This window comes from Pinus tabuliformis, chromosome 5_1 (assembly GCF_031772625.1).
Source record: "Pinus tabuliformis cultivar Carrire ecotype Pingquan chromosome 5_1, CPIR1, whole genome shotgun sequence".
Classification (NCBI taxonomy): Eukaryota; Viridiplantae; Streptophyta; class Pinopsida; order Pinales; family Pinaceae; genus Pinus; species Pinus tabuliformis.
Window position 1 is genome coordinate 649,910,757 of NC_142305.1, and position 15,799 is coordinate 649,926,555.

At 37.7% G+C, this 15,799-nt stretch overlaps 1 protein-coding gene across 1 annotated transcript in view; it reads right to left on the reverse strand.

Moving 5' to 3' along the window:
- Positions 1–6,061: 6,061 nt before the first annotated feature.
- LOC149166669 (stress response protein) overlaps positions 6,062–15,799 on the reverse strand; it is a 115,652-nt gene continuing 105,914 nt past the window's right edge. The window contains exon 5 of the mRNA XM_089432731.1: positions 6,062–6,456. Coding sequence (XP_089288857.1) covers positions 6,220–6,456 — 237 coding nt within the window. The 3' untranslated portion in view covers positions 6,062–6,219. The remainder of the gene's footprint in view (positions 6,457–15,799) is intronic.

Here is a 15,799-nt window from a genome sequence, read left to right on the forward strand (position 1 = left end):
TCATTTATCTAGCTTTCTTCGTCTTCCTTGATGTGTTGAGTGCCAATAATTATCCTGTCACAGTTTTTCAAAGGTATTCAAAATGCAGTTATTGATTCTCTAGCTAATGCTACTTCTAGACTTGACCCATTAAATGATTTACCCACTAAAAGATTTCTATTGAATTCATTTTCAGACCATCAATTCCAAACCACGTCACTAACAAGAGGGTGTTTATTTAACACTAGCAAATCATTCAATGTTTGACCAAAGATGAAATATCATAACATGGCTAAAGGAACCTCTCAAGGTCGACCTAGAAATTTGGGAATGTCCCAAGGTATCTTGGTGGCCAAGTGGGGCCATTCTAGATCATTAAGGGGTTTTGCCAAATTTGAGAGATTAAGGCTAGCCATGTAAGTTGGTTGGGTTGAAGTGATCATGAATGAATGAATGGTTCACAAGATAGATGGGGTGGAGCTCGATGAAAACAAGCTAGAAGAAGATGAGCCTAACAAGGAAAAAATCGAATTGGGGTTTGATGTAGATCCAACATGCCTCATTATAGAGATGGAAAGACTCTCCAAACAAACAAGGAACCTAAAGGAATGTCTACGTCATTGGGGGATTACTATAGCTCTTCATTATTTAAATCTCTTTGAGCCACAAGGTGATACGTCAAGACGATTGTGCCATGCAGAAAATGCACTACTCAAACTGAATGTGACTTAACTTAAAATTAGTGTAAATGGTGCAACAATGTTTTATAAATGTGTTATAGTAAATCATAATGTAGAGCATTTGATGTACTAGGGGTTTCACACAATGTTTTTGCAAGGTACATCCTTGTGACTAACAATCTTCAAATCAAGTTGTAACTAGGCCTTCAAAAGCTCTCAACAAATGTTGATGAAATCCACCAAAAATGTGGAGTAAAGATAAAATAGAGACAGTTATAGTGAAGTGTTCTTGGGGCTGCTCAAGAAGAACACAACTATCTATCTCAAGTGCTTCCGCAATCCTACAAAAGCCACCCAATGATAATCTTAAGTTTGGCCACTAGGATACCTCTTCACAAAACATGGATAAGGGATTACCAATTTCAAAAGATCCAGGGTAAACAACATAGCTTGAAAGAGTTGGTCAATTATTTAATTATGTCAAACTACAGGTCCTAACCTATGCACTAACATTCAAATGAGAGCATGTCCCTTGCATTATTATTTGGTATATCCATTAGAAAGAACTTTAAATCTTCTTGGGAAAACCACTATGTTTCATATGAAAAACAATTTGAAGAGAGTTGTTTGGATACCTATGCCCACATCCTAACTTAAATCTATAAATACCAATATATCCTTGAGGAAAGAATTAATTTGATTAGAATATTTGGTTGCTTTAGTTTAGAAAGCTAAACTTAGCATCATGAACCAAGCTATGTTGATTTAAGGTGTGACAAATGAGATATTTCACAATTCCAATCATTTCTTCATCGCCAAGATCACTTGTGAGCAAAAGGGGAAAAACATACTATAAAAAAAGTCAGTCCTCCATTCGTATGTACCCTTTTTCATGTGTTTGTATTGCCACTTTCAAGGCAACGAGGTAAGGCCAACTGGAAAAATAGCAAGGTTTCTAAAGAATGACCAGAAGAAATGAAATGAATGATAGTAAAAACAACAAATGCTTAAAGAAGTTAAATGAATGACAGTAAAAACAACAAATGCTTAAAGTAGATGCAAGAAACAAAATATTAAAATGGAATTGCAAAAAGGAAAATTAATTGCAAGCAATAAGTACTTAAACAGCGTTCATATTTTTTCTAACTATTTTCCTTAATGTGTTAAACCATTTAAACAACATTCATATTTTTTCTAACTATTTTCCTTAATGTATTGAAAAAATATGAACGTTGTTTAAGCACAACAATAAGTGAAATTGCAAGCAATAAGTACTTAAACAACGTTCATATTTTTTCTAACTATTTTCACATTCCCTAATGTTAAGTACTTAAACAACGTTCATATTTTTTCTAACTATTTTCACATTCCTTAATATGTTGAACCATTTAAACAACGTTCATATTTTTTCTAACTATTTTCCTTAATGTGTTGAACCATTTAAATAAGCAAAACAATAAGTGAATGATGACAAATCACGGAGTAGACACTGCAAATGTAAGTATTGATATAAAGCCAAAAAAAACATACGTGTCGATATAAAACAAAAAACCATTTGTTTCCTAACTACAATGTTTTTTAATTGCTAAGCAGTTACTAAGTACTGAATACGTTAAACAGCATGACTAAAGCAGTTAACAATGGTCAGTAAAATTAGAGCTGCATAAGAAACGTCGTAATAGAGCCAAAAGATGCTAAACAAACTGAATTTGAACAGGGATGCACAAGCTCTAGTTAAAATAGTGGTGCGAAACTAAAATCTACAGGGATGGCACATGCATGCAATGTACCAGGTGCACGAAATTCAACTTATTATCTTATGAAAAGGCAAGAACATAATCACCTAATGAGACTTAGTTCACCACTGATGGGTTTCATAGCTCTCCTTCCTAGGGTCCTTAGTCCTCGTTAATGTTCAATCTCAAACTCCGGTGTATGTGTGCAACATGTCCCCTTAGTGGATGGCCACTATGGAAGGGCAAAAAGCAGGTAAAAGGGCATGAATGCTAACAATTAGAAGAAATAACATGCTCCAATTTCATTCCTTTAGCACAACTCTACAACGATTCCCTCTTCATAATGCAAGTCCACGCCTCATATTTAAAGGTATAATTGAAACTCTTTCAAGCACTAATTCTCATGTGAATGCACTACCTCCAATTTCATTCCTTCAGCACAACTCTACAACGATTCCCTCTACATGATGCAAGTCCACAGCTCGTATTGTATAATTGAAACTCTTTCCAGCACTGATTCTCATGTGAATGCACTACCTTCATTAATATGTGCTAGATGAGCATCTGAGACAATATAAGGGATGCGATAGCCCTAAATAGAGTTTCATATTGGTTTGTGCACACCCTCGAACAATTTCGACAAGTTTGTAAGCATTAATGTGTTGTGGACACATTGTTTTTTTTTTCTTGGCTACAAATGGATCATGCAGATCTCAAAATATTTACTGCCCAACTTGAGCAACCACGCAAGTGCAAATAACAATGGATTCATCTAATATGCTGCATTATGCAAGATATATATATATGAACCTACAACGTTTCACAATACAGCCACCTAAATGTCGCAGGTGGGAAAAATCGAGGTGATAACACTGCTCAAAAAAAGTTCAAAATACAACATACCCGCAACAACTACATCTGCATAAAACCCAGCAGATGAAAATTCAGAGCTTACCACAACAAAGAAAAAACTATAACAACATTCAAATTTTGACAAAGGCCACTGTCAAAGAAAAGTACGCTAATGACAAATTTACACCAAAAACCTCTTGGGAAGCGGCACTGAATCTTGCATGTAAATATATTTCAAGAATAAAGAGTTAATTTCTTGGACTACCTGTATTTTCTATATAAATTATGGATCATTTATTTATTTTCCCATTCTGGTTTAGAATTTAGAAACTATCCAAACACAAAAATAAGATATAATTGAAACAGAGTTCTAAAAAAGATGAGTCGGTCAGTCGTCTTTTCATGTATTCCAGCTCAAGGTGCTTTACCCCTATGAGTTCCCACAAATTATGAAATAGACGAGCAGATGGTATACGCTGTTGGGCCAAAAAATGCATGAGACCACAAATTATGAAATAGGCTGAAGATTGTATATGCTGTTGGGGCCAAAAAAAGCATGCATTGCTTACATGTTAGTTTTGAGTGGAACTTTGAAAGTAAGGCGCTCATATGGGTCCAAAGCCAGTGCAATGGCAACAGCTGATTTTCCTGTTGCCAACTTGAATTCATGATAATCCCCCTGTTTCACTCTGCAAATATTTGTTTACAGATAAAATAAAATCTCTTTATTCCAATGTTCCACCAAGTTTCGGGGATGAGGAGACGAGGGAGAGGGGATACGCAGGAGCAGGAGCAGCCTATGCAAAAGCTCCCCACCAATTTTTAGGGAACCGTGGGGGGACGTCAGGGTCTTAAAAACTTCCAATTATAAAATATAAATCGATGAATCATATAACTAAAACAAATTTAAAAGGAAAAGCATGATCATTGATATCATTGTCATATAAATTATAATCATACATCATACATGTAATTTTGTAACTGTACAATGTAACTACTAGTCTACTTACTTACTAACAATGCACAATGAAAATAAATTATACAATTATAAATTTTTAAAATTTTAAACTTCAAACTTTAAACCATATTGATGTTCCACTTCCAACTATGAACATTGAATATTGAATAATATAAAAGTCCAACTATGAACATTGAATATTGAATAATATAAAAGTCAAGTCTGATACATGAGCGATAGCGTTCCATCCAACGAAGGAGCAGAGAGAATGCTGCTTGGCTATGGTGGCAATGTTCAGTTTAATGAAGGAGCAAACAGAAAATGAAATGTGAAATGAACATAATGTAAACCCTTCCGGGTTGGTCAACAAATATTAAAAATTACGATTTCTTTGTTTCATAAAAAAAATTGTGATTTTTTTCTAGAGAAACGACCTTTCAAGACCCCTTAAGATCCCTTCCACCTAGAAAACGACCCCAATTGGAGGAAACGACCCCAATTGGAGGAAACGACCCCAAAAATGGAGGAAACAACCCCTTTCAAGTTCCCTCGCGTACCCTGTTTTTTGGGAGCATGAGGAAACGTCCCCCTCTCGTCCCCAAGTCCCCGGAGAACGAGGGAGCTAGGAAACTCGACCCCTAGGTGGGGGGACACAACCCCGTGGAACACTGCTTTATTCCACCCACGGCGCGTAGAATAGCATGTTCTGTTAAGGCATTCCGTGGTGTAAAATCTCTGGTTCAAAACTCAGTGGGAAAAAATCCATCCATGCTAAAGGCTGGTGTGGCCCAAGACGGGTGCAATCTCACGGTGATTTAGATAGGTTAGATACCCCTAGGTCGTGGTTACTCAAGCCACAAGTTAGTCAAGACTCACATAAACTAAAACCAAACAAAACAAAAAAGTCTCTTTACTTCTTTTTGAGACTTGCATCACTCTTAACACAGATGTTTGCTGGTCTAAAGTTTAGCAAAATTCTGCAATATAGATTTAGCAAGCTAGTTTATTTGAAGAGAAAAAACAAGACTTATAACAGATCAACCAGCGATCTCCTATAATTTCGTATGTGTGACTACTGGCACAAATCTATATTTTGAGATTAATTGTTTGTGGCATGCCTCGAGAATATTTCTAATAGGTAATGCAATAATTCCTGTCTTTTATAGGAAAACTATGACTTGATGCCTCAAGGAACTGGATATGAAAAGAAGAAACATTCCCTAGTAGAAACAAAAAGGACTCATGTTTAGTATTTTACTATATTTCTCTTTAACACAAGAAAAAAAAAAGTTGACAGTCAGATCATCTGTTCTTGCTCTTTATACTCGTTGTTGGAGAGACAGATTAAAAGGATTTTTAAAATGTTTCCTACGCAAAACTTCTTCTTCTGCTCAAAAACTAAATCCCCCAAGAAAGGTACAGCAATAGTAAGAGAGCAACCACTTTTGAAAACATGGAATGAAAACCAAAACATTATCATGGAATACCTAGTTTTAGAAACTTTCATCCCGTGATCACTAACTTCAAAGAATCACAAGAAAATTTAAGAACTGAATGAAATTATGACCAAATTCTTTGCATGTGCCAAAACAGTATGAGATACTTCTATTGAAGTTCTTTTGGATTACAATCAGCATTACTAACAAGGCTCAAGGAAAAAAAAAATCCCTCAAGGCAGCTGTGATACAAATGAAGATACATGCCCCTAGAAGGGTGCCTATGTTATGATATATACCCTTAATTTCTGGGCATTAATTGAAAATCTGGATTGTTCACAGATTTGTTAAAAACAATAAATTCGTCCAACAGTCAAGTATCACTGGGACATAGAACTCGGACTCCACAATGAACATAACTTTTATAGAATACTACAGATGAGTTGGTGGCACTAGCGTCTGGCTGATAGTGTAAACACACATAAGCTGAATCATATTGGCTCCGCTAAAACAATAAGGACAATGATCTCATCGAATGTGCAGTTTGATGCAATCTGCGCTGAAAAGAACAGATAGTATCAATCTTTCCTTTTCTCAAAGAACGAAGAAAGGGCCACAGGACCATACTCCTTGCTTTCACTGGCAGAATCATCACTAGAGCTTCTGGAACGTTTACTTTGAGATTTCCTCTTTACGTCTTTTTTCAACTTCTTCAATTTTGATCTCTCCTTTTTAGACGCATGTCTTTCATCCTCGCTAAAAGAGGTGTCTGAATCTGAATCTGATGAACTGTCCCGATGCCTCTTTCCTGAATGCTGCAAGGAAAAACAACAGAGATTCTTTAGTGATAACACTTGCTTACACAACAAATTTTAGTTCATGGATATCAAGACATAATATCAAATGCTAGGATTTTCGTCTGCAAATTTAAAAAATATATTGTGCTGCGAAAACCACATTCACATAAGGATATTGCAAACTACAATCACATACTACACCCTTATGGCCATAGGGATTTGACTGGGAAACTCCCTTTGACTCTTGTGTTTCTGAGCTACAAACATGCCAGGACAAGAAATGACAAAACTCGAGACAGAGAAGATAATCAGCATATCATGTAAGGTATTGACAACTCACAAAACAAAGGTGTCTTTAAGCCCATGCAAACAACAGTGTATTTTCACTAATCAAGGTTGCCATAAATCTTAAAACAAAATAAAATGCAATCCCAAACATAAACATTCAGATCATTATGGATTAGCCCCGGCATCAAAGCATTTACCTCGATTGATTGTTTCGTTATACCATCATTGGTTGATTCAGCAGCATAGATTTAGTAAAGCATTCCTTCTCATCAGCTTTTAGTGTTAGAACAGGAAATTATGCATGGAGGGAAAACTGTCAACTGAACATTTCACTGTAAAACCATAAAAGTTTTCTCATAGATTACCTGCAGTTTGTGAAAGTACCGAACACACTATGAATGATTTTTTCACAACCAATTCTAACAAGACAGAATAGTTATCAGCAGATATCTTCTACATTGTTTCTAAATCATCATTATATTAGAATGAACCTTTCCTCCACTCTTCATTACCTATTTCCTAAGGTGGAAATCTGTCAACAATTTACATCCAACTTCCAAGGTTGAGTCAGCTGGCAACTAAAGCACAGTTTCAAAAACTGGCTGGACTGAACTGGAAACCAGTCAAACCGTCCAGTCAAATAGGCCAATGTAACAAATCAGTAGAAGAACCCAGCTGGAGGGCCGGTGTGTACCGGTTAGGGTTGGAACCAGCCCTAACCGGCTGGTTCCAACCCTAACCGACCCAGTTAGATCTCCCATTTGTGGGGGAGTCCAAGACCATAGATGGCAGTTTTCGGTTGGTTTTGGAGGAAACCTGGGGTTCTTTTCCTCCCAAAACAGCCCCCCTTGGTCATAAAACCAATCCTCCCCCTCCTGAACCTAAACAAAAAACCTAACTCAACCCTATCAACACCGGCAATCAATCGTAATGTTAAATTCTTGAAATAAAAGTGACATTTCTTTTATCTTTCATTTTCATCCTTTCCTTTTACTTAAAATTTTAACATTACCATGAATTGAATCAGGATGTTTGAGAGAGGTTTCAACCTCATTGGATTTCATATGGAGAAACTAGAATTTTCGATCTCACTCAAAACCCAACAGACTTAATAATTATCAGGATTTGGGGGATTGCAACATTTCCATTTGATATTGTCATGTGTGAAGGTATGGGATTGGCATTTGATCAAGAGCATGAAGCCCCTTATGTACCTTGATGTTGATGGTATTGATTGTTGAACTTCGTTGATGTTGGTGGTATTGATTGTTGAACTCCTCTACCATGGCCTTAACAAAAATGTACCCTTCACTCAAAGCAAAATAATTCGTTAGGCATGCTGCGTTTTTTCTACTATATTATAAGGTTGAGGAGATGAACCATTCACTCAAACCAAAATCATTGGTTAGCAGCAGTGTTACTTAGGAGTGGGAGCGAAAGCGGGGAGTGGGAGAGAAAACGGGTGCAGGAGCGACATTTTCAAAAGCTCCCGGTTTGGGAGCGAATCCCAGAGCGATTTTTATATAATATATATATTTTTTATATTTTGATACATATATGTCAACAAAAACATGTAGAATGATGAATTAGATATAAAAAACATAGATTGATCATTGAACCATATAACATCAATCATCTAGAAGTTATAATCTTCATAAACCACGTCCACAAGTTAGTAACATACAACATATTGAGTCTCGTAAATCATGATTCATCAATCTTAAAGTTTCAACTTCAAGCTTTCAAAATTGAAAATTAAATATATAACATTTATCATCATTGATCACCAAAGTTGTACTTGTAAGCTAAGTTTAACCATTACAAGAAATAATATCTAACATGAAATGAAATGTTATAAAATGAATTATGAAATGAAATGAAACAACTTTCACGAAGCATCATATTCATAACTCGGAATCATTACCAATGAGTTATAATTGCCAACTTCAAACTTAAATTGTCATATATTGTTTACAAAAAATATCATAATAAATATGAAAGAGTCAAGACTCAACAGTTATGAAAACTAATAGAAACTAGAAAAGACAAGTAAACTGTAAATCTATTATCTACTACTTCATGTGGGCCTTGCCACAAGAAGTGTCTGATGTATGAGCAGGTCGTGGTGGTCTTCTAGGATTCTCCTCCCACACAGACCGACGACCAGAACCAGAAGGCACATGCCCTCCACGTGAGGGTGTAGATGGAGGTGGTGACAGCAAAGAAACGAGACTCAGAACTCAAGCACTGCTACTGGATGGTGGAGGTGGCATAGTTATTGCTTCATCTTCCTCTCTCATAAGTTCTGCTTCCAGTTCTTCAAAATGTATAGTACAATCCTCCATATTATCATCCTCTAGGTGGTTGTCCCAAATTTTATATGTTGGATCCTCATAAGCCCGATCTGCCCGGTTTTCATTGAATCTGTTTCTTTTCACATTATGTATGAAGTTGTAGGTGCTCCAACATCTCTCTGCAGAAGAAGTATTTACAACCTGTGAGAGAACTTTTTTTGCCAATTTTGGCAAAAGTCCCTGGCCGCCATATGATTCACACCATGTGAGAGCATCAAATCTGTCTCTATCTTCCATTGCATGAAAGGTACCAAACAAGCCAGTGCAACTGAAGCATCTGCCTAATTCAAGACGCACACTGGCACATTCCTCCCTGTCAGATATAAACTTTTCTAATGCTTGCAAATATCCAGTAGATACCTCTTCATCTATATGGGGTTTGACCCTAACCCCACCCCCTGGTGCAGGTTGGCCCAACCAAGATGCAAAGTAGTATTTTGGCATAAGGATATATGCCAAGCAATGTAAGGATATACGCCAAGCAATGTAGTGGAAGATTAAGTTTATCCCACCATATACACACACAATCGTGAATCAGTTTAAACAAGTTGGGATCATTGTTATGAACAATATCTTTTATTTGCCCCAACATGGTATCCATCTGCTCATACACCTCGCCAATCACTGGTTTATCTGTATCTGCAAACTGAATCATGTGACAAACGGGCTTGGTGAAATCCAATTCTTGACTCACACGTGTCCAAAACATACCATCAAGAGCGGCCTGTTCAAAACTTTGTCTATCAACTGCATTTGTAGCCCTTTCCTTTAATACTTGCCAATGTGGACTTGATACCATGCTAGCCAATGACTCTCTTACCTTCAAAAGGCGCCTGAAGGTGAGGTAATAGCTACCAAATCTACTCCTCGCAATCTTCAACAACTCCAATTTTGAGTGACTGCGGAAAAGGCCATGGGTATTGCTATGATTTGTAATAAATTTTATCATTTCTTTGCCTCTCTTGTACAAATCACCAATCCATTTCTATTGTTCGTTTTTTTTCTTAACAATATCATGCATCAAAAGATTCATTGTGTGAACCAAACACCCAGACCAAAATATGCTGGGGTATTTATCCTCAATAATTGCTCCCGCTACCTTACAATTAGGAGCATTATCAGTGATGACTTGGATGACATTGTATGGCCCAATACGCTCAATTGTTTCAAGTAATGGTTCTGCAATGTGGATGTCGGTCTTGAACTTGTCTAAGTAATCATATGCTGAAAGAAAGCTGGCACCACTAACAGACACAGCAAGAACATTTATCAATGGCTTGCCTTTTACGTTTGTCCATTCATCAGATACAATGGACACCCCATGGTCAGTCCAAGAACTTGTCATTCTATTCAAAGAATGTGATATTTTTGCTTTTTCATGATCAAGTCCAATGGTTCTTGCCTTGTCATACCCAGGGCTCTGGTATCCTTTAGGGGCATCATTTATGGAAAAAACCATTTCGTGCCAAAAAGGTGAGCGAAGAACATTGAATGGTATCCCACATGCATAGAGAAACCTGTAAACTTTTGAATCCACATCATTCCTACACCCTTCATCAAGGAAATCTGATATGCTTCTACACCTTAAACCTGGTGACCCTGTGCCTCCATATCCACTGCCCTGGGAGGATGTTGAAGGAGTTCTTTGTGCATGTGATTGTGAGCTTGGTTCAAAGAAACCCTTTGATTTTTTAGATTTGTATTGGGCTTCCTCCTCTTCCCTTATGTATTTGGCCCTATCTGCAGCTGACACACCTGAACAAGTTTTGATTCCTATTTGTTTATCTCCATCCCATGGCCTTTTGCCACAGAGGTGCTTTTTGGCACGGATGTATGAACTTGTGTAATTATTGTTGCAATGGGGGCAATGAAATTTAGTGGTTCCACCCCCTTTCCCTGCTTCAGGCCTATTAACATATTTCCACAATGGAGTTTGGTCTTGTTTAGTTTTTTGAGCTGACTCATGTTCACTCTCCTCCAGCTCCTCCTCACCGAGGTTTTCATCAAATCCACTATGACCCCCTTCTTCATTTTCAACCCTCCTTTTCTACTCTCCAACACTATAATAACCAAAAAAGGAACCAAGAAGAAGAAAATGCCAAGAAATATAACCATGATGTTTGATTCTAGAAAAAAAAAAGGCATGGAATGGTAATGAAAAAAAATTTCGGGAGCATTTTCGGGAGCACGCTCCTGGAGCGCGGATTGGAAGCGGGATCGGGGGGGGGCTCCCCCGCAACATTGGTTAGGCATGTTAAACTTTTTCAATACTACCATAAATATGGTTGAGCAATCCAAGTCTGAAGACTTTGAGCTAGATGATGTTTATATAGCTCTTCTCGATGATCCCATTTCTAGTAGTGGTGAATCAATGATGAGTTTGATGAGTGACCATGTTGATCAGTGATTTGTAGTGGGCCAGTGGGCCAATAACTTGTAGCATTGTTTTTGGACTTCAGAGACCACTCAGAGCCTCATTGATTATGTATTTCATTGTTCATATGCATTGCGCTATGTGCCATTTTGATATATTCACCCTTACATGGTATATAGATGAGCAAACTTCGCATATTTTGTCTCTAATGGTCTGGAATCATGGTTTGAAATCTTAAAAATATTTTTTTCATTAAAAATCAATTATTTTATGTATTTTTTCATATCCAATTCATTGAATCCAGTTTGATCTGGTTCCAATTTGAATCCCTGTTACATAGGTGGCCAGTTCAAAATCTGGTTCTGGTTGTTAAAACTATGAACTAAAGCGCAGCCTAATTTCTTCTCTTTAAGCCAACTAATGACAGCATACATATCTTTGTCTGCAATCTAGCTGCATATCATTAGAGACAAACTATTGAAGTTGCAATCTCATTGAAATGCAACACTTGAACAGTTGATCCTACCATTTCTAAATCATCGTCATATTAGAATGAACCTTTGCTCCACACTTCATTACCTATTTCCTTTAAATGGAAATCTGCCAACAATTTACATCCAACTTCCAACGTTGAGTCAGCTGGCAACTAAAGTGCAGCCTAATTTCTTCTGTTTAAGCCAACTGACGACAAGATACATATATTTGTCTGCAATCTATCTGCTTATCATTAGAGACAAACTACTGAAGTTGCAATCTCATTGAAATGCGACACTTGATCAGTTGAGGCTACCACAACATTGCCTACAGGTCTGGTTTTAATTCTTGCAATGTGAGAATTAACATCTCATTCTGCTCTTCATCCAGTAAGGATGATTCAAACAAATTCAAGTGACCAGCGTTCCCTACAGAATATTCCTGGAAATAATTCTAAGAGAAAGGCATCAACTTCAATCGTCTCTAAAATCTTTCATTAGCAATCCATACCTGATGGATTTCATTTTCTTGCATGGTAATTTAAACCTTTCATTCAACAGGTGCAAACTGCAACCACACTTGGTCCTTCACTAGTCAAGTATTGGTTGTCATATGTTTATCATGCTTTTCTTTGTACTTTGACTGGAACTTCTATATGGTCTTTTGTACAATGCTAGATTTGTTGTACCTTATCTACAAGCTTTCCAGCTTTTGATCACTCCTCTCTCTTGAATGCTGCCCCCTTTCATCTGACAAACTAGGTCAACGGGTCTGTCCAAGAAATCCAAAGAAAATTATAAACAGAGACATTCGAGGTCAATGGCTCAATTATAATAATATTGAATGTATGGTAAATTTCTTCATTCCATGTTTTGGGAAGCTTATGGTTGTAACCTGGCAGCAAGTACCAATGTCTGGTAAACCACATGAAATTGCCCATCCATTTGCTGGTAGAAAGTTGTACTTCTCTTCAATTGTGTATCCATTGACCCATAGGGTAGTCGCAAAGCTGCTTAAGACTATTATCTCAGTCAAATATAATATTATGCATCACAGAATGTACGCATACATGAACAAAATTTGGATAAGTGTTTTGCTGCTTATTGTCCAGTTAAAATCTTTCAACTAGGAAAGAAATTCAAATCTCACAGGATCTATAAACACTGTCCATTAACACTGACCAGGACCTTTATGGAATAGCATGTGGAGAGTAAAATCCCAACTTACAATTTTTGGCTTTGAATTACTGCATACCAAACAATAAGATAGAAATTTCTCCACATCAGCTAGCATCTGCAGCTAATACATGTAGCTCCAAAAATTGGCCAAGCTTTTGATCGCTCAAAAGTGTCCAGCAACGTTGGAGCTATGAGCTGTTAATTTTCCACTTGTTCTATGTTGTTACAATCACTTTAGCCCAATTCTTTTCTTCAATTACCAATCAATTCAATCTTCCAATAAAAAATAGCAATTGTAGATAGAACAGTAAATGCAATGAAGAATAGAAGACAATCAAGAGCAACAAGAGACACAAGATTTGGTCAAAGACCAGGGAAAAACCCCACAAGGGAGAAAACATTTTCAAATTCTACTTCTAATTAGATTGTCATACAATGTTCAGCAGAGAGATACAATGATCTCATTCATCAACAAAAAAGTCATTCAATTCTTTGACTATCCAAGAGATCAACCAACTAATATCCAATAGATGAGCTTCAAAGTCAAATCTGGTCAACAAGTCAAAGTCTGCAATTCTTTCAAAGTCAATAGCAGTCAAAGATGCCCTAACCAGTCCTGAAGTCAACAGTCAAACTTCTCGAAAAGAGCTCGGTCAGCAGTCAAAATAGTCGGCCTTCCTTGCTGGTCAAAACTCAGTCAAAACAGTCCCAAACAACTCAGTCAAAGGAGGGAGAAATGACTGGTCAAACTACAGTCAAAGCCTGCGGTCAACTGAAGTCAATCTGCCCAGAAAATCTCGATAGTGTGCCAAAGAATGTGGTCTTCAAAAACAGATCCAAAACTGAATCCAAACCAAGTCAAAATATGCCCAAACACCAAAAGGTCAACACTGATCAAAGGCTGGTCAAAGACAGATTTCGGCCCTTCTGAAATTTTCTCTCCTACTCGCACGTGTGGAAAAAGACCTTCAATTTCAGACTTGTACGAACCTCCAAGAGAAGATGTGTGTCCAAATGACATTGACTTGACTTGTATTTATATGTGATTTTGGAGACCCAATTTAGTCTTCAGGCCGACCTGAACTTTTGTGTCCTTGTGGGTTTTCATATTAAAAATATATTTTTTCCTTGACCAGATTAAATTCTTCCAAGGGCAAAGAGGGTCTTCTCCGGATGAGGAAGGTTGTCCAAAGGAGGGAATTTGTCCCTGAGCTACCAAATTAACACTCCCTCTTAGTTAGGGAGAAATTTTCGACTGCATCATATGTCCCATCTCAAATGTCTCGTTATCATCAAGTCAAATGTCATCTCTACTCATCTTTGCTCATTTCTGTTCATCTGTTGAACACTATGGAATCTAAAAGAAGAAGAATTTGACATCATAGGGTAGCTCAAGCTACCACCCTCTATCCAGTGACAATAGGTGAGATACAACTTACCAAGCAAGAATCACAACAAGCGAGATACAACTTACTATGAGAGGTAAGGATCAAATCCATCCTATAGTCCAATGACAATGGGTGAGATACAACTTACCAGGCAAGGATCACAACCATCCTGTTGCTAAGGTGAGATACTACTTGCCATAGAAGGTAAGGATCACATCCATCCCATTGTCTGTCAATCTTCCCACATTGACCCTCAAGAGTCAAGTGGTAGAACACCTGCATCCTAATCACTTGAGCGAGATACCACTTGCCATGAGAGGCAAGGATCACAACCATCTCAAGTCATCTCAACCCATTGGCTAGATGGGGAGGAACAATCCCAACAAGCCCAGCTTGTGGGTAGGATGCATACTGGGATATACTCTATCTAGTCCAATCATGATAGGGGGAGATACCCAACTTGTCATAAATGACAAGGATCACACACACCCTATAGTGACAGTAAGCGAGATACTCCTTACCGAAAAGGGTAAGGATCACAACCATCCTATTGTCCAAAGATCCATCAACCCTAGGAGCTCTCAAGCTCAATTCCTCTCCCTATGAGCTCATATAGGGGGGAAGAGCATAGCTCAGTGTCCTCGATCAATAGAGACCCCTACCTGGGAAGGTCACATCCATCAGTGCAAGTTTCTCTCTAAAGACCAAGAACTTCCCTTTTGGCAAAGCCTTAGTGAGTATGTTTGTTATCTGCTCATCAGTCGAAATATGATGGAGTCTCACTACTCCTCTCTACACCATGTCTCGAATATAGTGATACTTGATCTCAATATGCTTGGACTTGTCATGAAATACAAGATTCTCTACCAATCGGATCCCACTCTTGTTGTCGCAATATATCATTTTCATATCCAAGACTTGCTCAAATAGCTCTCCAAAGAGCTTCCTCAACCAAACTACCTCACAGCAAACCATGCTAGCAGTGATATACTTTGCCTCATTTGTACTCAAAGCCACGGACTTTTGCTTCCTTCTCATCCAAGATATCATGGCAAAACCCAAACTAAAGCAGCACCCGAATGTGCTCTTCCTGTCAATGACATTTCTGGCCCAGTCAGCATCAGTGTACCCATGAAGTGGAGCATCTCCGACAGTACATCTCAAACTAAGGCTAATCGTCCCATGCAAATATTTCAACACATGCTTGGCAGCAACCCAATGTGCATGAAGAGGCTCTGTCATGAATTGGCTCAAAGTGTTCACTGTAAAACATATGTCCAGACAAGTGTTCACTGTAAAACATAT